Raw genomic sequence first — 23,190 nt, forward strand, 5'->3', positions numbered from 1 at the left:
ATCTAAAATTATGGGGGAGGGTGCCTGGGTGGCTCAGTGGGTTAAAGCCTCTGCCTTCAGCTTGGGTCATGATCCCAGGGTCCTGGGATCGAGCCCTGCTGAGCAGAGAGCCTGCTTCTCCGTCTCTTTCTGCCTGCCTCTCTGCCTACTTGTGATCTCCGTCTGCCAAATAAATAAATAAAATCTTTAAAAAAGTAAAATAAAATTATGTGGGAGCCACAGATTCCTGAAAAATAGTGGGAATGGGCCAAATACACTACGTGGCACCGGAAGGACCTACATCTTGAATGCATCACACACGGTGTCCTCCGGGCTCTGGAAAAGGTGCTGGCTGTGTTCGTGCAAGAAGACCAGTGCTGTGGCCGGGCACGTCGGGCTTCCAGTCATGGCTTTGGTCTCCCTAGGGCTGACCCTGAACATGTCCCTTCCTTTCTGAGACTTTGCCCATTTCCAAAACACAGATCACACAGAGGGAGTGAAGATCCAGGGAAAGATGCCTGAAACAGTGCTTGGAATACAGTAGGTGCTCATTAAGTGCTGGGGCCCTCTTCCAGCTCACGTACCTGTCCCAGGAGACAGCAGAGTCTGCAGGGAAGGCAACACTCTCAACACGGCTTTCTTGTTGGGCAAGCTCCACACTCACAGCCCAGGAGTCTCCTCAGGCTGGACCCAGCCCCAGAGGCCCACCCCACCTGCCCCAGCACCAACCCCCCCCACCCCAGAGAGGGGCCACCAGCCCAAAGCTGGCAGCTCTCAGGGGACACACCACGACAGATAATGGTCATTCGGGTTTTATTTATGACAACTTCTTAGAACACACACGTCCAGTCTAGGAACGGAAATGTACAGCATGAGGGCTTAAATAACTTTCATACACTATGTACAGTCATTGGCAGAGGTACAAAACATATTTACATCTTGTGCTATAGCCGCATAGCGAGGAGGGCATAAGCCAAACGAGACCCTGCAGCCTGGGCAGGGGGTGATCCCTAGAAAAGAGCTGGTAGGCAGGGCGGGGCCCTTCACTTCAGGGGTCTTCTCTGACCCTTGGCTCTTCTTGGAGTAGTTCCCACTTCCCTGCAAAGCCCTCGGGACAAGGGTTCAAAAAACTGGACTGGGTATGAGAAGGGTTGGGGGCTCGCTGGAGTGTGGGGGCTGGGCAGGGTGTGGGGACTAGAACGAAGATGCCCTAGAAAACGGAATTTTCCTTGTCGATTCTGTCCTTGCTCCTAAGAGGGCAGTGAGGGATCCTGGGAGCCAGGAAAGTAGGGCCAGGCCCATGGAGGCCTGTGGGGCCACTGGCCAGGCCCCAGCTCCTGAGGCTGGGCCAGGACAATGGGCTAAGCTAAGAGAGCGGGAAGCAGTTTCCTGTTTGGGATGGCAAACAGACAGATGCCACACGTTCAGGCCCCAGGGGCGCAGGGAGAAATTGCCCCCTTCGCAGGGCAGGCCCTGCCCGCCCCCCACATGATGGTGAAGATGCTGGGCTCAGGCTGGGGCTGGACACGCCGGGGGCTGCACCCACACCCACCCAGATTGCATCAGAAGATGCCCCGGGGAGCTGGGCTGGTGTATGTGAGGGGAGAGAGCGGGCCACTTCTAACTCCAGAGCCACAGCCTGCCCACGTCACCACTACAGTGGGTGGCGTGAGAAAGTCCCCGCCACGGTCTTCCCTACAATGACTTTGTGCTTTAGCTTGCCCTCTGCCCAGGTGACACCGCCCCAGGCGGGCAGCAGGGCAGGACCAGGGCAGGACAAGTGAGGGCTGGAGCTGTAGTGGTGGGAGGGGGGTAGGCAAACCACTCCCAGATCCGCAGATGGCCCTTCCCAGACCCACTGGGGTACCCTGACCACCTCAAAGGCTTGGGTGTGCCTTTCCTTGGCAATCTCCAAAGGCAACTCCAGATGCTACCTTGGAGAACTGTGGCTGTCATGGAGGGATCGGCTACTCAAGTGACAGCAAACACTGAACTGATTAATACTTAGAATTCCAGGACTGTGCCCAGAAGGCCCAAAGACGGTCAGCTTCAAAAGCATTCGAGGGGGGCCCAGCCCCGGGGACAGGGAATGTGGCTCTGGGCTCCTTAGGCTCAACAGGGCTGGGATCCAGCGTGGGCTCAGGCATTTAAAGACTTGGGGTGTGGGGTCAAGAGAGAGGGAGCTAACTCCTGGGCCTTCTGCTGTGGCTGGGCTGGTATTGGCCCCGACTCAGGTCTGCAGATGGGCAAAGTAAGGAGTAGGACGAGCCGCCCCCCAGAAGCAGGACAAGCCCTGGGCTGAGCCCTGGCCTGAGCGAGGAAATGCCCACGCAGATGCAGACATACTCAGTATAACTGCAGACAGAACCAAGCTGGGTGAGCTCCCCTGGTCCCAGGTCTGCCCAGGCCACCCACCACCAGCCCTGCTATTTGTGCTCAAACCACAACCATTTTGTGCTTCCAACCTTTAGAACGCTGGGGGCCTGCCCCCTGACTATGTACCTTGGACATCCCTGGAGGAATAGACAGAGACTCTGAGCTCTTGGAGCACAGATTTCAGAAGGACTCAGGGCTCCCGAGGGACTTCAAGTTTAGAGTCAATGATAGTCGCCAGGACAGCAGAGCCGGCCTGCCATGAGGTAGCTGACCCAACAGAAACAGCAGGAAGTAGGCAATGCTGCTGAGCACCTCTCGCAGGCCCTAAGGTCATGTCTCGCGCAAGAACGGGCCCCTTTGCAGCTACAGTACCGTTCTGGGCTGGGGCCGCCCCGGCCCGTGGGGGCAGCACAGTCTTTTGTGTTTCTACGGTTTGTAAACAGTCATGCAGATGGAGTCTTTCTTACAGGTTGCAAGGTTGAAGCTTTCCGATCAGGTGGGGAGAAGGATGGGAAGGGAAGAGGCGCCTGCTTCCACGTGGCCGAGGGAGCAGCCGCGGCCCCCTGCGCTGGCTGGAGGAGGAGGGACTTCCGGGGTGCAGGCGGACTGTCCCAGGCTCCAGGAGGACAGGCTCCGGGGTGGGCGCTTCTTGCACACACGAGCTTACTCAGACTCCACCACTGGGGCAGGCAGGGACCTCCCAGCACAGCGGGGAAGCAGGGCTGGGGATTCAGGCCCCGCAGGGGTTTTTCCCTTTTGCTGCTAGGAGGGCCTCCTCTGCCCTGTGTGCCCCACCAGGGCCGCACAGAGGGGGCTCTGATCACCTGGCCAAATACGCAGGGTCACAGAGGTCAAACACAGAGCCACCTCTGGAAGGTCTAATAGTCACCGCATTATCTCTGAAGAGAGTCGGGGCTCCTGACTCCCAGACCGAGGAGAGGAAGCACAGGACCCGTTAAGCACTGGAGAAACCACTGTGGACAGGTTGGGGCGGAGGGATGTCTTGGGACGCCTCCCAAGGCCCGGTCCTGTAAATTCAGAATTGTCCCAACAGGGGGCGCTGGAACACGGATTTAACCACATCCCCAGAGCCGTGAGCCCACAGCCCCAAGGCAAAAAGGAACTCAATGAATTTCTTCTTCGCTGCTAATCTAAAACAGGAGGGTCTCTTGCCCCATGCCAGTTTTAAGGCTTGAAAACGTGTCTCCTGAATAACCAGAGAGAAAGTCCAGAAGGACTCCCGTCCCTGTCGGGGTGAAAACACAGGTGAGCTGGGGACGGGGCTGGGCCATCCTCACCATCCAAGCCACCCCCTGGTAGACACGATCCTCTGAGCTGCTTCCTACGTGGCCCACACAGGACTCTGGGAAGGGGGGCCCCTGGCCCTGGGCTGTGGGGTGGAGCTCCCCTGCCTTCTGGGGGCAGCGGGCACGGGACCCCGCTAGTGCAAAGACACATGTGGTGCCGCGGGCATGGCTGGTGTAAGGCTGCCCAGCATGGGGGCCAGGCCCCGGGGTGGAGGAAGGCACTGAAGCGTCAGGCGGCCTAGAGGTCAGGGGTGCACTAGAATGGTCCCTGGGGGTAAAGTCTGGGACGGGCCCGAGCTGCAAAGCGAACAGAGGAGGTGGCCCTGGAGGGCTGGTCGGGCGGATTCCCTTTGGATTCCTGGCCCCCGAGTGCTGAGGAAAAGAACATTTGGGGGAGAAACTTCAAGTCAGTTTCCAGGAGGCAACCGCAAAAAAATAAAATAAAATAAAATAAATAGCGGAAGTATTTCTGACCATCTCCCCAGAGGAATTTTTCTAGCAGCTCTACCTTGGCCCCATTGGAAAGGGACCCCAAGGGATGGCTGGGGTCAACAACAGGAAATAGCTGTTGGTGGCCAAGGGGCTAAGGGTCAGCTGCAGGGACCAGCTGCCAACACCTGGTTTCCATGGTTACCTGAGGACTATCATTTTGGGCTCAGAGGCAGGTGCAGTGGCTCCAGAGGCTGGATTAGGGGACAGAAGGGGAGGCCTGTTCATCAGGGGGCACGGCAGGGGCTGGGGCTGCTTCGCCTCCCCCTACAGGTCCCCATGACTGGGCCAGAGGTTAAGGAAGGGCTCGGCCAGCTCAGCAGGAGAGAATGTGGCCAGAGGGAGGGCAAGGGGAGCCCGAGGGGCTGCAGGGAGAGAGAGGAGACGGGAAAATGCCCTTTGGCTTCACAGCTTAAATTCCTCCTCAGCCTCTCTCTCTCCCCTAAGAGGCAAGGGGAATAGTATCCTGTAGGAAGGTCAAGGGAGAGGCAGGAGAGCAGGAGAGGGGCCATACCCGAGGCCCACACCCTCTGTCCCCAGGGCAGTTGGCCCCGTCAGACCACAGCTTCCCTTCTGTGCTGTCCAGGCTGCCGGGGTGGGGGTGGGGGGCCGAGGGTCTGGGAGCCGTCCTCGGAAAAGCAGCCGGGGTGAGCTCAGCTGCGCGCTCCTAGTGTGGCCCGCGGGGTAACCGCCGCACGCTCCAGAACTTCACCGTCAGGTCGCTGGGGTGGAGGACAGAGAGAGACTGGTCAGCTCTTAAAGCGGGCCTGGCTGGTGACCCCCAAAGTAAAGCATGGGCCGGCTTCTCCAAACTCCCCACATGTGGCTGGGGCCCAGGGGCAAGCATCGCCGAGGAGGAGGGCAGACTGCAGGGGTGGAGGTGGGGGGCTGCTGGGCAGAGGGAGAGGGCCTGGGGTCTCCAAGTCCCCAACAGAATTCTCCTCATGGGTTTTCGTTGGTGTTGTTTTGTTTGGCCCAGGCCTGGGTTCTCCCCCTCTGCCTTCTGCCACCTGGCACCCCTCTCCTGGGGTCTGCCCCACTAGTCATGCTCGGAGGAGGGCGGGAGAAGAGCAGCAGGCGGGGTGTTCACTCTGGGCCGGGCAGGGCGTGGAGGGAGCGTAGGGAGGAGGAGTAAAACAATCTCATACCGTTGAGAAGCAGCTCAGACCGAAGTGGAGAAAGAGAGGGAAGAGGAAAGAGGGGCGAGTGACAGAGGAGGCGGGAGGGGAGGGTCAGGGCAGGGTGGTGGCTCGGCCCTTTATGGCCAGGACTCGGCGAGGAAGGCAGGGGGTGAGTCCGGGGACGTAATTCCACACCTTTACCCGGCAGTCACTGTTGGGGGAGAGAGGTAGAGAGGCAGAGAGAGAGAGAGAGAGACAGGAGGAGATGGGGAGGGAGAGAGGGGAGAGAAGGGACATGGTCGGACGTGAAGGAAAAAGACGAGACCCCTCTGAGGAGCTCCCCGGTGGGCCAGAGGCCTGGGCATCCCCGGGATGGGGACCAGAGCTGGGGCAGGAGAGAGGCGGGTCTGGGGTGGGGGAGGGGGTGGCAGACAGCTGCTCTGTGGTCTGACAGCCGGGCGGGGGCTGCTGTGGGCGGGGTGGGAAAGGCTTGAAGGCAAGTGGGTGAGTCCTGACCTGGGGCCCAGCACCTTCCTGCTCCCCTGCCCCTGGTGGGCACTCCTGGAGGGCTAGCAGAGGCTAGCGGGCGCCGTGGGGGTCTGCTCCAGGAACCGAGTCTGTTGGGACAACCGCAGGGGCTCCGAGGCCCCCCATCTTGCCCTGCCCACACCAGGGAGAGGGGCGGGGAACGCACGCAGACCTCTCTGCCTGGCACCCACCTGGAAGCAGTGAAGATGTGCTTGGCATTGGTGCAGATGGCATTGATGGGGCTGTCGTGGCCCCTGATCTCACCAATGGGCGTGAAGTTGTCCACGTTCCAGACCTTGATGACGCCCGCGCGGCAGGCGCTCAGTAGCATGGGGCGGCCCGGGACAAAGGCCAGGGCACACACCCAGTCCTTGTGTGCATTGGGGATTTGCTGCGGGAGGAGCAGAACCAGTGAGGCTTGGGGGCAGTGCTGAGGGGGGAGAAGCCCGTAGAGTGGGAAGAAGCTGGCAGAGGACACTGCGGTCACCGGGCTCCCCTCTGCCCGTGGGGTCCCTGGCCAGGCAGGCTAGCAGCCCCATCCAAGAGGTGGGCCAGGTGAGCCCATGCTGGGGATTGTAGGGGCCCCGAGATAGGTCCTTTGGCCTCCCACTCCAAGGCAAACTTAAGATCAGGCACTGGTGGAGAACCCTTCAGCCCTCTCAGGGGTCAATGCTCCAAGAAAGGGAACACAGTGAGTGGCTGAGCTTTCAAGTCAAACCTAGGGGCTAAGAGCAGCCCCTTTCTTAAAAGCAGCTGCACACGGGAGAGTAGAGGACAGGGAGGAGTAGAGGACAGGGGAGGCGGGGGAGTGGATACAAAGGGGAAGAGGGTGGAGAACAGGCAGGCTCGGGGAGCTCCTAGGTCCCCAAGGCCCTGCCTGGACTGGGGAATGGCCTCACCCTAGCCCACCCCTCCCCTTCCGCCCACTGCACCTGAATGAGCTCCTGCTGCTCTAGGTCCCACTTCTTGATGCCATTGTCCCGGGAGCCACTGAATAGGACATCTCCCTGGATGGCAAGACACTCGATACCGTCATAGTGTGGGGGTTCAAAGTTGTGCGTGGGACCAATGGTGCCCGTCACACACTCACCCAACTCGAACATCTGTGGGAAGAAAGACCGGTAGGGCATGCCAGGAGCACCTGCCCAATCTCACACAGCACGGTGGTCCCCAGGAGCCGGCAGACCCAGTGGCCCTGGGGGAGAGGAGCTTCCCCAACAGAAGAGGGCTGCTGGAGGGGCACCGCCTCTTGCAGGGATAGAGGACTCTGAAGGCTTGAGTCTTGACCCTTCCCAAGGGGACTGGGGCAGACTGGTTAATAGGTGAACGCAGGGGGTGACCCCACAGCTCAACAAGTAGCTCTTATGGAGAAAGGTGGCTTTGGGGTGTGAATGTCCTTTTCGATTTCTTTTATTTTTAAGTTAAGTTTTTAAAATTTAATTTAAATTTAAAATTTTAAAAATTAAATTTAAAATTTTTAAAAAATTTTAATTTAAAATAAAAAAATAAATTAAAATTTAAATATTATAATATTTAAACTTTAAATATTATACATAATATTACTTGCCCTTGGAATAAAACATGATCATACCAACCACCCTCTGCTTCCCAGTTTCTGACTGTGTACCCCTGGTGTGCAATGACATAATTGGCGAGCAAACAAAATTAGTGTTGTTAGCTGTCCTTTGTGTTCTGTTCGCATTTTCTTAGTTCGGTAGACGCACTACAGCCTGTTCCACGGCTTTTCCCTAACCGACGTGACTGCTATTCCAGCCTTAGACATCTGGGTCACTTTCAGTTCCGCACCACTTACAAAATAGCGCTGCATCTACTTTCTGCACACACCTCCTTGCCTCTTTGGGGTGATTTCTTCAGCAAAAATCCCCAGCGGTCTCATTATTTTTCATGAGGGCTTGCAAGGCCCCAGAGGGAAGGGGTGGGGGAGGGCAGGAGGAATGGGGAGGCCGTCTCAGGTACCTTCACATAGTGGTCCTTGGAGCCGGTCACCACCAGGTCGTGCTGGCTGGCGGTCTGGGTGACGGTCAGGCACATCACAGGGCCGATGTGGCCAGTCAGCTTGCCAACCGGCTGGAACCTGCAGTGGACAGAGGCCCGCCAGTGGGGGGACATGGATCAGAGGGAGCCCTAGCTTGTGGGGGCTGGTGGGGAGGTCTGTCCTGGAGTGAGTTGGTCAGCCAGGGCACTCTCCCTCCCAAAATGCAAGACCAAGAACCCAGACATCAGCTGCCCGGTGTCCTGGGGGCCTCGGAGGACAAGGATCCCGTATCTCAGAGCAGAGACCCAAGCCCAGCAGCTGGTGGGATAGAGCAGCACGGGGTTCTGCCAGCCCCAATGGGTGGTGCCCATAGTAAAGACCCGGGGGTCCTCCGCGGCACACCCCACCTCCCCCTGACCTGCTCAGCTCCCAGATGCGGACGGCGTTGCCCGAGGCGGCATACAGCATGGTGCCTGAGGGGCTGAGGGCGATCTGGTTGATCTGATGCTCCCCCTGAGCACTGGTGATCGCACGGGTGGATGCGGCGGCACAGGCGTCCCCAGAGGTCACCTGGCCAGAGGACCTGCCGTGAGCGAGGATGGCAAGGTCAGAGATCAAAGTGGTCTATCCACACAAGCCAGGAAAGCTCTCAAACCTCACTCAGACCAGGCCTGATACCCCAGCTCTTCCCGGAAGCCTCCTCTGGCTGACGGAGGGGAGTCAAACTCCTCCTGGAAGTTTCTGGTCTGACGAGGGAGAGACCAAGGGTGGCAGCGCCTCTCCATGGCCAGCAGAAAAGTCCCTGTCCCTGAACGGGGCTTGTGGAAGCCACTTAATCTCTCTGAGTCCCAGTTTCCTCCTCTGTAGAGAGAGGTGATTACACCCATTCCAAACTCTGCTTCTTCAGTTTTTTTTTTTTAAAATAAAAGACTATTTTTTTTAGAGCAGTTACAGGATCACAGCAAAACTGAAGGGGATGGTTTCCCCTATTGCCCTGTCCCCCACATGCACAGCCCCCCTCATCATCATCCCCAGCAGAGGGGGGCCTTTGTTACAGTGGTGAGCCCACCCTGACACAGCATCGTCACTGCGGGCCACAGGTGACACGAGGACGCGCCGTGGGTCTGGACCAACGCATGGTGACCCACATGCACCAGTACAGTCTCAGGGAGCTTCGCCGCCCTCGGAATCCCGTGTTTACTCTCTTTTAAAGATCAAGTTAAAGAACAGATGATGGCTTATAACGGCAACGCCAGGATGAAGAATGGCTCCCGCTGGGACAGTTTGGTTCTGCAGGGGCCCTCGTCTCACTTCCATCTCCCACATGTCCATCAGCCTGAGACTGTCAGGGGCAGGGCTGAGAACAGGCTCGGGAGGCCCACTGACGCAGAAAGGTGGCCAGCAAGGCGGCGGTCAGCCAACAGCCGCCTGCTGTCCCCACGCAGGTTCCCAGCTCCCTGACTGGGCTCACAGGGGGATTCCCAGCTCAGCCCAGGGCCTGGGAGGCTGAGATGGAGCACGGGGTCCAAGCAGGCCTAAGACTCACCCAGGCTGCTGCCCCAGACTCTGTTCCCCATCCCAGGGACCCCCACCTTGTCCCTCAGAGTCAGGTCGAGTCCCCTAAGGGCCTCTGCGCTCATCTGGCCAGACCGGGCTGTATTGAGTAGGTCACATGGGCTGGGCACAGGTACCCAGCCCACCACCAAGGGCCAGCTCGGGGAGTACCTACGTGAGGGTCCGGATGCACTTGGCCGAGTCCCGGATGTCCCACACCTTGATGTAGGAGGCTGACACGGAGAACACAAGCCCGGAGTGGCTACAGTACTTGAGGGACACCACGTTGTTGGGGTGGCCCTTCAGGGCCGCGATCTCCTGGCCTGTGACCAAGTTCCACATCTTACAGCTGCGGTCTGCGGGAGGCAGGGAGAGAGCCACGGGACGACAGACACCAGTTAGCAGGGGCCCAGTAATGCACTCTCCCCACCCACAGGGGTTGTGGCGGGTGGGGAAGACAGTCCAGAGACTTCGAGGGGGAGGGGCCTCATGTCCGAGGGACAGGAAGATGCGCCGGGACCCGAGTGCTGCGTGTGTGTGCAGAGAGACTCAGGAGAGGAGCTGGTCGGAGCTTCAGACCCGGGTTTCTCAAGCAAACTCTGCAGACACCAGAGTTCTCTGCGTGTATTGCCAAAGTACCTGGGCTAAAATGAAATTCTTCAGCTTCTGCTGTCTGTTCCTACAACTGCTAATAGCTGACAAAGTTAAGGGACAAGTGGCAAGCACCTTTGAGGGGGAGAACCTGGAATCAATCAACCATACCCAGAATGACGGTCGGCCCCCTCTCGCCTTGCAAATAAAGATATAGTTGTCTTTCCAGTAGCATGTCTACTGCAGAGCTGTCCTTTCTGCTGGTCAAATTTTTCTGATTTTGTTGCTGAGACTAAGTAATCATGACTTTGAGGGGTCATAGGGATTTCTTAGCTGGAAGTGCTGGGGTAGACATCGGTGGAGGATAGTAGTGTTGAGGGACTGGGATGAGCAGACAAGATGGGGCACCTGAAAAGCCTTCCTGAAGTTTCTGAGGAAGGTTTGGAAGAAAGTGCTGGATGGAGACCAGGGTCAGCTATGAGGGAAGGCTTGGTTGGGGGAACCCAGATGGGAAGCCGTGAGCCAAAGTAAGAGCCATGAGACAAGGTAGTAGACAAGCTGAGCCCACATCCTCAACTCACGGGGGCTCTGGGTTTTCATCTTCACAGCCCACTCTAGCACAGGAAGCAGGGATGGGTGAGACCATAATCTTACTGGTCAGTCTGGGTTCCACCCACCTTTGGATCCTGTGAACAGTAGCTCATCTGTGGCGTCTAGGCAGAGGATGGGCCTGGTGTGGCCCTCGGCCATGGAGACACACTGCAGTGGGGCCGTCCTTGCACCCTTGGCTCCTCCAACGGGGGTGATGACGCCCCTTCCCAGGAGAGAGGGAGAAAGGGTGCACCTGTCAGCCAGGGAGTCTGAGGCCAGGCCGAGTGAGGTATGCAGGTAAGAGGGGGACAGAACCAACAGGGGACTAGGGCGGATGAAGGCAACCCCTGAGACTCAAGCCCAATGCCGTTGATCCATTGATGTCTGAGAGCTGGGGACAGCCTGTGGGGACAGGGAGGGCTGGTCTGGACGAGAACCTGTCAGTCACAGCCCTGAGCATGCCTAGGGGAACGAGCCGTGGGTGGAAGGAGGAGACATGGACACTGCCCAGGGGGAGCTCCCATCTGATGCCTGCCTGACCCAGATCCTGAGGCCTAAATGCGTGCAGGCCCCAGAGGCCCGAGGGCTAGACAGTGGCCGCACGCTGCTACAGTTAACCCAGGTTGCGGCGAGGGGTGCGGGCTGTGATGGTGCTTAGGCTGTCCACCTCCCAGCACCTCGGTGGTGCCAGGACAGCCCTCTGTCAGTGACTTCTTCTGGGGCCGGCCCCTCCCAAGCAGAGACACACGTTCACTCCCACCCACGCTCCAGTCCCTTTGGGACCTGCAGAGTCAGACCTGTGACTGTCATTTACAAAGGCCAAAATCCCTCTAGGGTGCCCCAGCTGAGCTCTGAGTTAGGGATGTCCAGGGTCCCTGGGGAATGAGGCCATATGCACCTGGGGGAGCAGCGCCTCGCTCCCCATCCACAGTCTGGGAGGGAGCACGAGCACCCCCTTGGCAGGCAGGAGCGTTTTGTTAAAAGCCAGCCTCCTGGAGGTTCTGGAGAGTGATCTTTTCTGAGTGAGCGTCTTTGGGAATGAGGCCCTGGCCGAATTATGTGCAGGTCTGAAAATATGTTCTAGTTCCTTCCCAAAGACAATGCTGTTCCTCCCAGTGACGCCATGTGGCCCATGGCCTGCTGTAATGAGCCGTGTTCCAGCCGTAGTGCCTCTCACAGCCCCCATGGCCGCAGCCACGCCCCCCACGAGGACAGCGGTCAGAGGGCCAGCTGCCAGACAGGTGTCACAAGTGACCAGCCCCCAAGCTGGCCCAGCTCCCTGCTTTCAACCCTGGTTTGAGCCCAGCTGTGTGGCTGTGGAAAGAGCCCAGACCGCTATGGGAAGTATGTCACCAGGATAACCCTCATCACTGAGAGAGGCTGGGAGGCTGGCTAGCTTCTGGTCATGGCAAAGCCTTGCCCCCCCGCAGGCAGGCTTGCAGGCCAGGAGGCGTGGTGAGCAGGGGGTGCTCTGGGCGAGCTGGAGGGAGCTCAGAGCCTAGCGCTGACCACCGGCCGGTCAGGAGCTCAGGCCCACCAGGTCCCAGGAAGTGCTCCTTGTTGTGTGGTGCTGTGCTGGGGGCGCTGGGGAAACTGTCCCCTGGGCACCCCAAAAGCTGGGAAGGGAGGAGGTCTCCTGGCAGTCCTAGGTCATGTGCCAGGAGGTGTGGGCAGCAGGCTCCCTTGGTGCTCCTCTCAGAGGAGCTGAAGAGCACACCTCACCGGGCACAAGCTGAGCAAATCACAGGGATGCTGGAGACAGCCACCAACACCCGGCCAGCTGGGCCCTGCAGGCCCCAGGGTTGTCTACACCCCTGCCCCTCCCCCAAGCCCTCAGCAGCACTCAGTCCCAGCCCCGGCCCACCCCAGGCTCCCAGGCTTTCCCCGTGCCTGCCCAGGAGACAAGAAGAGAACAGCACCTGTGGCAAGCAAATATGCCCCCCTCCCCAAGCCCCCAGCTCCAGCCGGGCCTGGCCAGTATGAGGCCACGCAGCGACCCTGAGAGGGAGGAACCACGGGTGGAGGGGGATAGGGAGGAGGCAGGCCAGGGAGGAGGGCGGCATGCTGAGGACGGGGGGTGTGCAGGCAGGAGGGCGGTGCGGCAAAAGGCAGAGAGGGGAGAGGAGAGAGTGAGAGCTGGGGAGCCAACACGGGAGACATTGTGTGTGTACCTCAGGACCTCCGACAAAGAGGAGTCGCTGTCATCAGACCTGGGGAGGGCAGAAAATTAGCTGGATTAGGGGAGAGAGGAAAACACACGAAGGGATGGCAGAGGCAGCAGCAGCGTGGGGGGTCAGAGGGCGGGTTATGCTCTTCAAGGGCAGCGGGGAGAGGCAGGGGTCAGGGCACTAAGGGACAGCAGGAGAGGAGGTGGGGAGGGGCGGGTCGCCGGGGTGGGGGGGGGGGTCCCTCTGCTACCAGGGCAGGAGTGAGGAGGGGACCATGGGAGCTATGGGAGGGCCAGCCCCACACTCTGGAGAGACATCTCAGCTTGCGGGCCGTTTGCTGGTTCCAAGCCCCTGGCTACCCCATTGTTCGAGCTGGGGACTCTCTGCTTTGCCCTAGCAATGCTCCTCCATGCCTGAGGCCAGACGAAGCCATGCTTGCTGCTACCTCTCCCTGGGAGCTGGCCTCTTGCAGCCATTCCTCAGGGACTTACTAATTCACAAAGCCCACTGCCCCAGCGAACCCACTGGGCTACACCTAGGAGCCAGGCCTGCACCACACATGGGCCCTAAGACCTGGCCCACCAGATAGGACCAAGGTCTGCAAGACCGCCAGGCTGGACGGACCCGAGTCCCATGTCAGTGCTTCTGGAAAAGGGGCCTGTTGATTGCAAACGTGTGGTGGGGAGGTGGCTGGTGTGGTCCAGGTTTGGTACCCGCCTCCCGAAATGGGAACTGAGCAAAAGCGGGTCTGGGGAAGGAGCAGTATTTTGACCCAACAAGGGGTGTTTCTGTGCGGAAGGGCTGATGTCAGGTGCCAGGTGCAGGAAATAACACTTCCTAGCCTGGGCTCCCCGGAACAACAGCACTGTACCCCTCCTCCCTGCCAGGCTGGCGAAGCTTTTAGGGAGCCAAGAGAGGAGCCCTCTCAGAGGCTGCAGAGATGGGAGGAGCCAGACGGGGGTCCAGAGTGTAGGGAGCACGGAGCCAGGCACACGAAGGCTAGGATCCCCCCCAACACAGAGCAGAGTCCCATTATTTGGAACAGATGATGGAGGATGTCAGAAGCCCCGGGTTCTGGGGGCGCCTGGCTGGCTCAGTTGGTTGGGCGACTGTCTTCAGCTCAGGTCATGATCCAGGAGTCCCAGGATCGAGTCCCGCATTGGGCTCTCTGCTCAGCAGGGAGTCTGCTTCTCCCGCTGACCTCTCTCCTCTCATTCTCTCTCTCTTTCCCTCTCAAATAAATAAGTCTTTAAAAAAAAAAAAAAGAAGCAGCAGCAGCAGCAGTAGCCCTGGATTCTGGGCCCAAGTCCTCTACTCTGTACAGGAATATCCTCAGGCCTCTCTAAGCTTCGTTTCCTCTTCTGTGAAACAGGGAAAACAGTGCTCACGGCTGATCTGTGGTCCACATGAATCACACATTTGAAAACCCCCTAAATGCGGGACCACCCCTCGCCCCGGCCCTACTCGCCAGAGTCCCAACGGCCCCACCGGAGCTGGATTTATAGCTGGGCTGAACCTGCCGCAGGAAAGCAATTGGGGGTCCCTTTCTGCGGGGACAGAAGGGCCCCTGGGCCTCGTCTGAGCACAGGCAGCAGGAAGAGAGTGGCTGAAGTTCTAAGGAAGGGGCTTTAGAGAAGAATGCAAGCGTCAGCGGAGGAGGACTCAAGGCGCAGTGAGTGAGTCCCCACGGGTGGCCAGATCTGCACGCACAGCCCCACTGACTGCCCCCCGTCCCTGTGGCCTCCGTCTTGCCCTCTCCTGAGGTCACAGCATGCTGGGGGAAAGGAAGGGTCCGCAGATAGAACAGAAAGGACGGAGATGCCCGGAGGAGCGCCAGAGCCTCATCTCTTGGAGGCGCTGGGACAGCATGGTCAGGAGCCGCCCGGCTGCCCCGGACCCGCCTGCGGCAAGGACCAGCCCACCTCCTCCGCACCTTCCCCGGCCTGCCCTGGCTCTTACTTGTCCAGTGCTGAGCCTTGGCTCTGATTACTGGTGAGACGAGAGAAGACATTCCGGTCGTTGCGGGGCCGAGTAGGAGGGGATGAAGGGGGCGTGAATCCCACATCTGTGGACCTGGGGGGCGGGGACAGAGCGGCATCTGTCAGTGAGCGCAGCCCTGGCCCACAGCGTCCAGCACCACCTACTGTCCAGTTTGGAAGGCCCGCGGGGCGGGGCTGGCTGTGCAGTGATCCCAGAGCCCAGCAAACCGCCCGTCGTCATTATTCAAGGATGCCACACTTGGGAATTCACCTGCTCGTTATAGTGTATTAGTGACCCCAAATGAGCTCTCGAACTGCTTTGGGGGTCATTCCCAGACAGCAAGCAGAGCAGCAAAAAATCCACGTCCCCACGTGTTCCCAGTGGAGGTCAAATGAGGCGCTTCTCTGCCTGCCTGTGGCCTTCCCTGTGGTCTATTTAGGGCCATGTTTTTTGCATTTTTGTGCTTTTCGTTGGTGACTCATGGTTTAAAACGCCCCCAAAGCATAGTGCGGACGGGCTGCCTGGCACGTGTCTAAGCACAGGCAGGGTGTACTGTGTCTTACGGAGAAAATACACATGTTACACAAGCTTCATTCAGGGCGAGTTATGATGCTGTTGGTTACAAGTTCAATGTTAAGGAACCAACAATATGTATTAACTAAGCTGACTTTAAACAGAAACACACATGAAGCAAAGGTCTGCGTTGATTGGCTGGTGAAATATTGTGACCAGAAGTGGTCAGGAACCCAACCCTGCATTTCCCCAGGAGCAGAGGCTGATTCAGTGTTCACGGTGCTCGGAAGAACCTAAGTGAATCGAGGGGAATACGGAGGATTCACTGTGTCATCAGGGGAGAGTCGAAGACTTCACTGCCCTGCCCCATTCCAGCAGCAGAACATCCCTCTCTTTGGAAAGTTGTCATCAGCTTTGGCCTAAACCCTCCCTTCCTTTGAAGAGTCTTCATGAGTTTGGCCTAAGTCCCTCTGACTGCCACCTAAGTGTGTTCTCGGAATGCACAGGTGAAGGGATGGTTATCACCCATCCATCTACCTGCCAAAGGCCCCACCACAAGCCACCAGCATGGGCATCTGCTCAGGCTTTGGACAGACGGGAAGGCTGGGAGCCTGAGCAAGTGCTCCGGTCACCTACCTGGTCGGGTGGCAAGAGGTCATCTTGATCCCCTGCTCTGCTACTACCTAGTTGTGGGACCTGGAGAAAGCCATCAGACCTCTCCAAAAATCAGTGCATGGACCAGAGGCGGGTGATCTAGAGATCACCTGGTGACCTGTAGAAGCTCTGCAGGTCCCAGACCAATTAGAGACTTGTCCACTATTTTGCAATCATCTCCCGGTTTTTCTTTAAACATCTACGTGACTCTCACGTGACAAGACCTTAGAAAGCTCACGTGAGACCTCAGCATGACAAGACCTTAGAAAGGGCTGAGACCTCCCAAGGAGCCCTTATCATGAGCTGAAGCACTTCAGGACAATGACTGCAGAGCCACCAGCATTGAGCCCGCATCAGCCCACTGGCAGCGGGCTTAGCCGTCCGGTTCAAGGTGCTTATGGAGATTATGTTTGCTAATCCCACGCCTGGTAGGATGGGGAAGGGACCATTAGGGACAGCGGAATGACTTAGTGAGATTGGCCCAGATTCAAGTTTGCATGACGACCTCCAGAGTAGACCATCACAGTGACTCACGCACCCCGCGACGGCCGGGACTCTGGTGTAGGTTCGGAAATGAGCTCTCACCTAATGGGCTGCCCTCGGTCATATGACTTCCTTCGGGTCAGAGGGGATGTCTCCGTGCCTCGAGACTGCCGGGGGCTAGAACAGAAGGGTCCCATGAGGCCTAGACCTGACTCCCTGCCCACCCTGCTGACCCATACCCCGGGCTCCCCTCCTTACAAAGTACTGCCTCTGCTGGGCAGGCTGATGGTGCGCGAGACCTTGTCTCGGTAGTACGGGTCTCGGACGGAGAGGCCGACTCCGTCCTCTTTGATCTCAACAAGGGAGGCCAGGGACTTGGTGATGTTCTTGGTGGAGCTATCCAGCGGGGGACCCAGGCACTCAGCTGACACAGCCTTCATTTGGGCAGACAGTTTGGGCTCACCCTGGGAATGGAAGGACTGGGGTGAACCAAGTTGCCCAAACATAAAGGGGGGCTGGGAGAATTCTAACAAAGGAAATAATGCCTTTTGGCCTACGGTAGAACCACCAAAGGAAGAGCCAGGTGAGTAGCACCCAGAGACCCTCTCTCAAGGCTTCTAGAGAAGCCAAAGCACTAAATGGGTTTTACGACCCTTATCCAGACTCTGCACATAACAGAATGCCCAGAATGACCTCTTTGCTAATCACCACCGAATCAGCTTATCCAAAAAACTATGCACAATTCATTGTTCCCTGTATGCAGCTCCCCCCTTCTCTGTTTAATAAATCCTGTTCCTTAGTTCAGACTAGTAACTGATCCCTCGTTGGTGGGTGCTGACTCCCATGCTGTTGAATCAGTAATCTGCATGCAGAATAACTAAAGGTCTAGACTTAGTCTTTGACCCAGAGCATGAGACAGAGTCTTGGGCAGGAATGGGGAGATTTCTGAAAGCAGGGCCTCTGGCTCCTGTGACATCACTGGGCAGTGACCCCCTCCACCTCTCCCACCTTCCACCTACCTCAAAAAGAATGGGTTGTCACCAGTTACTCATCTGGGGACCTCCCAATTCCTCCCAGCTGGAGGCAATACTGAGTCAGGGCTGGGGCGTGAGGGCAGAGCCACAGGAAGGGGGAGACCAGGCCCTGAGGCAGTGGCGCTCACCTTGAACTTGAAATCATCATGACTGGTGGAACCTTTCATGGTGAATGACTGGGAGAAGCTAAGGAAGAAGCAGAGGGAGTTCAGGCTCCTGAGAGCTTACGCACTGGCTCTCTGAGCCTTAGGTCCTGGGTTCCAAGGAGCCCCCAGATAGGCCTAGCCCTGGGACCCTATGGCAACCCGCAGCCCCCCGACCAGCCCCAGGTTCATGCTGTGAGCCAACCGCTCCCTCCCAACTTAGAAACTCACCTCCCCTCGGAGAACTCGGAGATCTCCTCATCCGTGCTGGCGTAGCCGTTCTCTGGGGGAGGAGAGGAGGGTTGAGAGGCCCCAACAGAGTGAGGGGAGGGGGGATGGCCTCCCTCCCATATCTCATCCACTAGCATCAGGCTGGGGCTCCTGAGGGAGTTCTGGGGGCGGTGAGGGTCCCCCCCCCCCAGGGGTTCGAGCTAGGCCACCCTGGGAGAAGGCCGGAGCTTCAAGGCCTTGCCCACAGCCGCCGTACCCTGTTGCACGTTGTTGATGAGGGCCTGCAGCTCGGGGTGCGCCTCCGCCTTCTCTCGCAGGGCGTCCAGGAGCAGGTGGTTCTGAGAGGAGCCTGCTATGTCGGTCTGCCTCAGCCGCCCCTCCAGCAGCCGGATCTGGGCCTCCTTCTGTGCCACTTGCAGCCCCTGCGGGCAAGGAGATAGGCCTGTGTTTACCCTCCCCAGCCTGGAATCCTGGGGACCCTCATCACCACCCTCAATCTGCTCCCAAGACACAACAGGGGTGCCCTGCCCCGACATCACCCCCCGTGCCTGCCCCAGAGCCGGACTAACTCCCCTTAACTTTACTCACATCCACAGGCTGGTGGAGGTCGCATTAGGCTACACTTCCTTGTTATGGGCTGAACTATGTCCCCACCCTCCCAAATTCCTATGTTGACCCTCTAACCCCCAGTACCCCGGACAAGTGACTATATTTGGAGAGAGGGTCTTGAGAGAGATAATTCTGTTAAAATGGGGTTTTTAGGGTGGCCTTGGAAGAAGTCAGGACGCAGGCGCACACAAAGGGAACACAGCATGAAGCGGGAAGGGAGTCCTTTTACAAGCCAAGGAGAAAGCCTCAGAGGCAACTAGTCCTGCTGGCGCCCTTAACTGTGGACTTCCAGCTCAGAACCGAGAAAATCAGTCTGTGCTGTTTGGTGCCCCGGTCTGTGGTACTTCATCAAGCAGCCCCCCAGAGGAACTCAGTCCCCTGTAACCTGGAGGAGAGCTGGGAGCTTCCCGCAGACAGGGGACGTCTCCCCGGCCCCTCGCCAGAGTTATGCTGCGTGGATACTGGGCGGTGTCTGTCCTCAAAGACCACAGGCCCCAGCAGGAAGGTGGCCCATCCTCCAGCCAGCTCTCTGTCGGGGAGAGAGCCCATCTGATGGGAACGGGGGGCTTTCTGCTTCCTGCTGCCCCAGCCCTGGCATACACACTTCTCCCAACATGCCCGAGCCCTGCTGGGGATGCCCCTGGACCAGACATGAGGGTCATTTCTAAGGGAGGGCCTGCTTTGTGAACGGCATCACAAAGCACGCGCCAAGCCCCAAGCACGCGTCACCTTGTGAAAGGCACACAGCAAGCCAGGAGCTTGGTGCTGTCCTCGCCCCCGGTTTGAGAGCCTGGGAATCAGGGGATGGGAGTGAAGCAGCTTGCTCTAGCCTGTAAGTGATGGCTCAGGAGCCAGGCCTGTGTACCTCCCCACGAGAGGGGGATGACAGAGATGCTGGGACTGCAGCTCCCATGCCCCCCCACCTCCCGGAGGAGAGCAGCTGGCCCACCTTGTCGATGGATGCCTTGAGGAAGTTGTCCAGCAGGAGGCGGGCTTCGGCCAGGGAACAGGAGCTGATGACCACGGATGTGTCCGTGGAGTCCAGCTCCTCCTAAGACGGAGAGGCAGAGATCCCCTGTCACCGAAACTGCCCCCAACGCCCCGTTGTCCCTCCTGCCTCCTCCCCAGCCGCCAGGCCAGGCCCCGTGGGCACCTTGGTCTCCTCCAGCTGCACGATGGTGGCCTGGCAGTCGGTGATGCTGTCGTTGATATAGTCGATGTTGGCCGCCAGCACCTCAATCTCCTCGGCCAGCTCCTGCAGGCCCTTCTCTTCCTCCGGGCTCTCAGCCTGCAGCCGTTCCCGCTTCCTCCGCAGCGCCTCCTGCAGGAGGAACAGCTCCTCCCTTTTCTGCAGGGAGGGTGATGGAAAAGCTTCAGGTTCGCTGCTGCCCAGCTCTGCCCACGGTTCCCTTCAGGCCGGGTCCCTGGGTGCCCCCTGCACCTCAGGATTCCAGAGCAGGCACAAGGAGTGGGTGGAAAGGGGACGAGGCGGTCTGAGGAGCCAGAGACATCAGAAGTGGCAGAGGACAGGCGGAGGGGAGATGGGAAGGAAGCAGAGGCAGGAGCCCGGGGACCCCTGTGCTCAGGCCCACCTTGATGAGCCGCTCCATGTCAGCCTCTAGGTTGACAATGGTCATCCTCTGCATGACGATGTCAATAATCCTCCGTTCCAGGGACTGCCACTTGAGCCTTGCAGCCTTACTGAAGCTCTGGCTGGCCCCCTTCTTCTGGAACTTCTTTCTGGGAGACAGACGCAAAGGGAATTGGTTGGGAAGACTCCCTTTTATAGTTTTCTTTCTCTTTCAGGTTTTCTGTATGCATTTGGTCATTTAACACTGTTAATGACATGTTCTTTGGGGGGAAAATGCATTTTTAAAATCATCTTGTTGTATTTTATCATTTTTTTTTTTTTAGCATAAGTGTACTCTTTAATCCCTATTCCTTATTTCCCCAACCCCCTACCCACCTGGTTAGGAGCATACTCAAGCTCTGTAACTCCACGGGCACCCCGCACCCCCCAACCCCATAGCTGACAGCGGTGGGGACCCATCACAGGACCCCCACTTCCCCCAGGCTCGCCTCCCCCTGGCCCTGACTGTCCACCTCACCTAGCAGGGCGGGTACCGTTGACAGCAGGTGCGGGGTGGTCCCCCAAGAAGTGGTTGATTTGGCGGTTCCACTGGCGCACGATGCTGGAGACGGAGCGGGCCCCTGATTCAGCCTCAGATGATGTGGTGCTGGCTGACACCTCAGCCCCCGAGTCCAGCATGGGAGGCTTCAGTCCAGCACGCCCCGCCACCCGCTCGGACATGGGCTTGGCCAGGCGCCTCAGTGCAGAAACCTGGGGCAGAGAACAGAGGAACCCAGTGAGAGGGGAGTGGCTCTGGACTGGGGGTTGCCAGATAGAATGAGTCCAAGAGAAGGCTCTGTCCTCGCCTGAGCTAGAGACTGAGAGACAGCCAAGGGCAATCTGGTGTGAAATGAACACGAGAGACTTCTACCTTTCTCATTAAGGTCTCAGGCCTCTGGGACCAGAGCCTGTAGCCTGCCTTCATGCCGCAGCCCTCTTGTTGAGTAAGGCCCTTGTGACGGGCCTCACGCAGGCTCTGCTCCCCTGTGTGTGCTGAGTGACAAGGGAGAGCCAGAGACCCCGGTGGGATCGTCCCCTCCCGACTCCAGAAGAACTCAGGAGAAAGGGAGCCGTGTCTCGCTCACCTCCTGGGTTTTCCTCCTCAGGACAATTTCCTGCTGCCGCTTCTGGGACTCGAGCGCTCGGATCTGAAACTATGGATAAGGGAAAGGAGTTGGCATCCACACTTAGGCCCCACGGCCTGGTCTGCCCAGCTCTGTAGGCGAAAGCCTGGCTTTTGGGCGGATTCTCGTTTAGCCTGAATTTATTGATCATATGTGACCCCAAGTCTGGCCCCCATTGCAGAGGTCACCACACAAACCATTCTCTGGGAGCAGGGAATTCCCTCAAGATCTCATCCACACCATGGCAGGGAACCCGTGACCAGCGGGCTCAGGGACAGGAGCTGCACAGTCCTAGCTCTGGCTTGCTGGTGACCTGGGCAAGGGCCTGCCCTCTCTGGGGCTTGAGTCTCCCCACTCCCCACCCTGCACTAGAGAGGGCGGACCAGGAGCCTGCCGTGCAGGTTCCCTCCCATGCTAGGCTACGTCCTACTGCAAGTGTGACTGTTACTGCTCAGGGTCATGGGAGCTGAGAAGCAGCCAGGCACACAGGGAGGTAGCGGTCCCCAAGGGCTGCCCCTCACCTCCTGTCGCCGCTGTTCCTTCTTGAGCTGAGCAATCTCCCGGTTCCTCTTAGTCTCCACCAGCCGCCGCCGCTGCTGCTCCTCACGCATTTGCTTCATCAGGGCCACCTGGGACGGGCAGGGGTGGTGGGGGTGAGGCGCGCTGGGCAGTGGGGACCCACAGCCTCCAGGGAGGCCTGGCTCTGAGGATGCTGGGCAGGGGCGACAGCCGGCCAGGCCACACTGGTTTGGGGCTCAGGGGTCTGGAGTGAGGAGTCTGCTCCCACTCCTCCATGTGCGCTGAAGCTGCCAAGTGCCTGGGCACCCCAGATGTGCAGGTGTGACCACTCTGCAAAGTTTAACCCTGACCCCCACTTTCAAATGTCACGGCCCCCAGTGGCCTCCTCCCTGAGCCACCTTCCTGGGTTTGGCTGTTCGAGGACCAGTCTGGGGATGCTCGAGGCAGCACTGCCCTCTGTCCCATGGATAGCTGAGCAGGAGACAGGGATGAGGTGAGAGTCCAAGCCACATTCTAGGGCCAGGCTCGCAGTCACAATAAAAGCCCCCACCATTTATCAAAAACATGCTATACACCAAGCATTGTTCTTGTGACGGTCACATGAGTGAGGCATTACCATTCTCGTTTTATAAACAAGGAAATGAACCTCAGAGAGACAAATGACTTAGAGTCATAAAGCTGGGCATGAACGGTCAGACTTTTGGCCCAGGTCATTTTGCCCCTGCCCCCAGTCTAGCTCTTACTATAGCTCCACAGAAGACAGCCTGCCAGTTCAGAGCAAAACCAGTGATCAAGCATAGGAATTCTGGACCTGGAGTCATCAGAGCTGTGGCAAAGGCACAGAGCGCACCCTTGGTGTAGCCTGAGACAACTTGACCGGCTAGAGAGCCATGTACCTGGGGTCCCCTCCTGCCACGTCCTGGGGCCTAAAGCATGACAGTGCAGTGCACACAGGGTTTTAGACAACTTTCCAAGTAACAGGGAAATGAGAGTCACGCGGATGTCGATCCTTCTGCCACTGAGGCCTCAGACATCACCAGAAATATCACCAGCCTGCCCTGCCCTGAAGACAGTCTTGAGAGGAAATGGCCTGAGAGGGAGGGAGGCAAGGCTCGAAAGGGGCTGGGGGGAGGGGTGGTTGGCTTCTCTCTGAGAGAGCAGGCTCTGCAGGGGTGAATCTACAGAGAGGAGGAGGGCTTGCTGCTGCTGCTGGGTCTTCAGGGTCCAGAATGAGTATTTTCCCCAAGGATGGGCACTGAGCAGGGCAGCCCAAGCCTGACCTGAGATGGTGGTATCTGCTGGGGTCAGGGGTCAAAGGCTTCCTGGGGAGGAGCTGTGTTCCCCTAGATGGAGAGCCATCCGCCCAAAGTCGCATGGCTCCCTTTCCCATGCACAAAATGGGAATAATAACAGGACCTCGTTCATGAGGTCCTCCTCAGGACTTTAGTACCTACGCTCATGCACATTAGGCGACTAGCCTAGAGGCTGGCCACAGTCAGCATGAGAACAGTGGTGATTACTGTTATTATTAGACCCAGGGACCCCTACCGCCCCCCTGCCCCTCGCCCCC

At 58.3% G+C, this 23,190-nt stretch overlaps 1 protein-coding gene across 1 annotated transcript; it reads right to left on the reverse strand.

Moving 5' to 3' along the window:
• Nucleotides 1–775: 775 nt before the first annotated feature.
• KIF21B (kinesin family member 21B) lies at nt 776–21,754 on the reverse strand. The gene is made up of 20 exons (XM_082701967.1): nt 21,623–21,754; nt 21,063–21,131; nt 20,456–20,688; nt 19,940–20,087; nt 19,501–19,695; nt 19,297–19,398; nt 17,995–18,160; nt 17,739–17,790; nt 17,493–17,550; nt 16,589–16,794; nt 16,433–16,507; nt 14,660–14,773; nt 12,704–12,742; nt 10,619–10,755; nt 9,526–9,706; nt 8,215–8,379; nt 7,778–7,895; nt 6,733–6,903; nt 5,992–6,191; nt 776–4,873 (listed from the first exon to the last, which is right to left on the reverse strand). Exons 1-20 carry the CDS (start codon nt 21,719–21,721, stop codon nt 4,819–4,821), a joined length of 2,583 nt encoding a protein of 860 aa, XP_082558093.1. The 5' UTR covers nt 21,722–21,754; the 3' UTR covers nt 776–4,818.
• Between the last annotated feature and the right edge of the window lie 1,436 nt (nt 21,755–23,190).

This window comes from Mustela nivalis (genome assembly GCF_964662115.1).
Source record: "Mustela nivalis genome assembly, chromosome: 16".
NCBI classification, from domain to species: domain Eukaryota; kingdom Metazoa; phylum Chordata; class Mammalia; order Carnivora; family Mustelidae; genus Mustela; species Mustela nivalis.

Excerpts from the sequence above, each read along its gene's own strand:
- KIF21B (XM_082701967.1), bottom strand. The coding sequence starts at position 21,721 with ATGAAGCAAATGCGTGAGGAGCAGCAGCGGCGGCGGCTGGTGGAGACT. Across the intron at positions 16,508-16,588 it reads CCCAGCAGAGGCAGTACTTT|CCCCCGGCAGTCTCGAGGCA; the intron begins GTAAGGAGGGGA and ends CTTCTGTTCTAG. Across the intron at positions 9,707-10,618 it reads ACTGTTCACAGGATCCAAAG|ACCGCAGCTGTAAGATGTGG; the intron begins GTGGGTGGAACC and ends TGCCTCCCGCAG.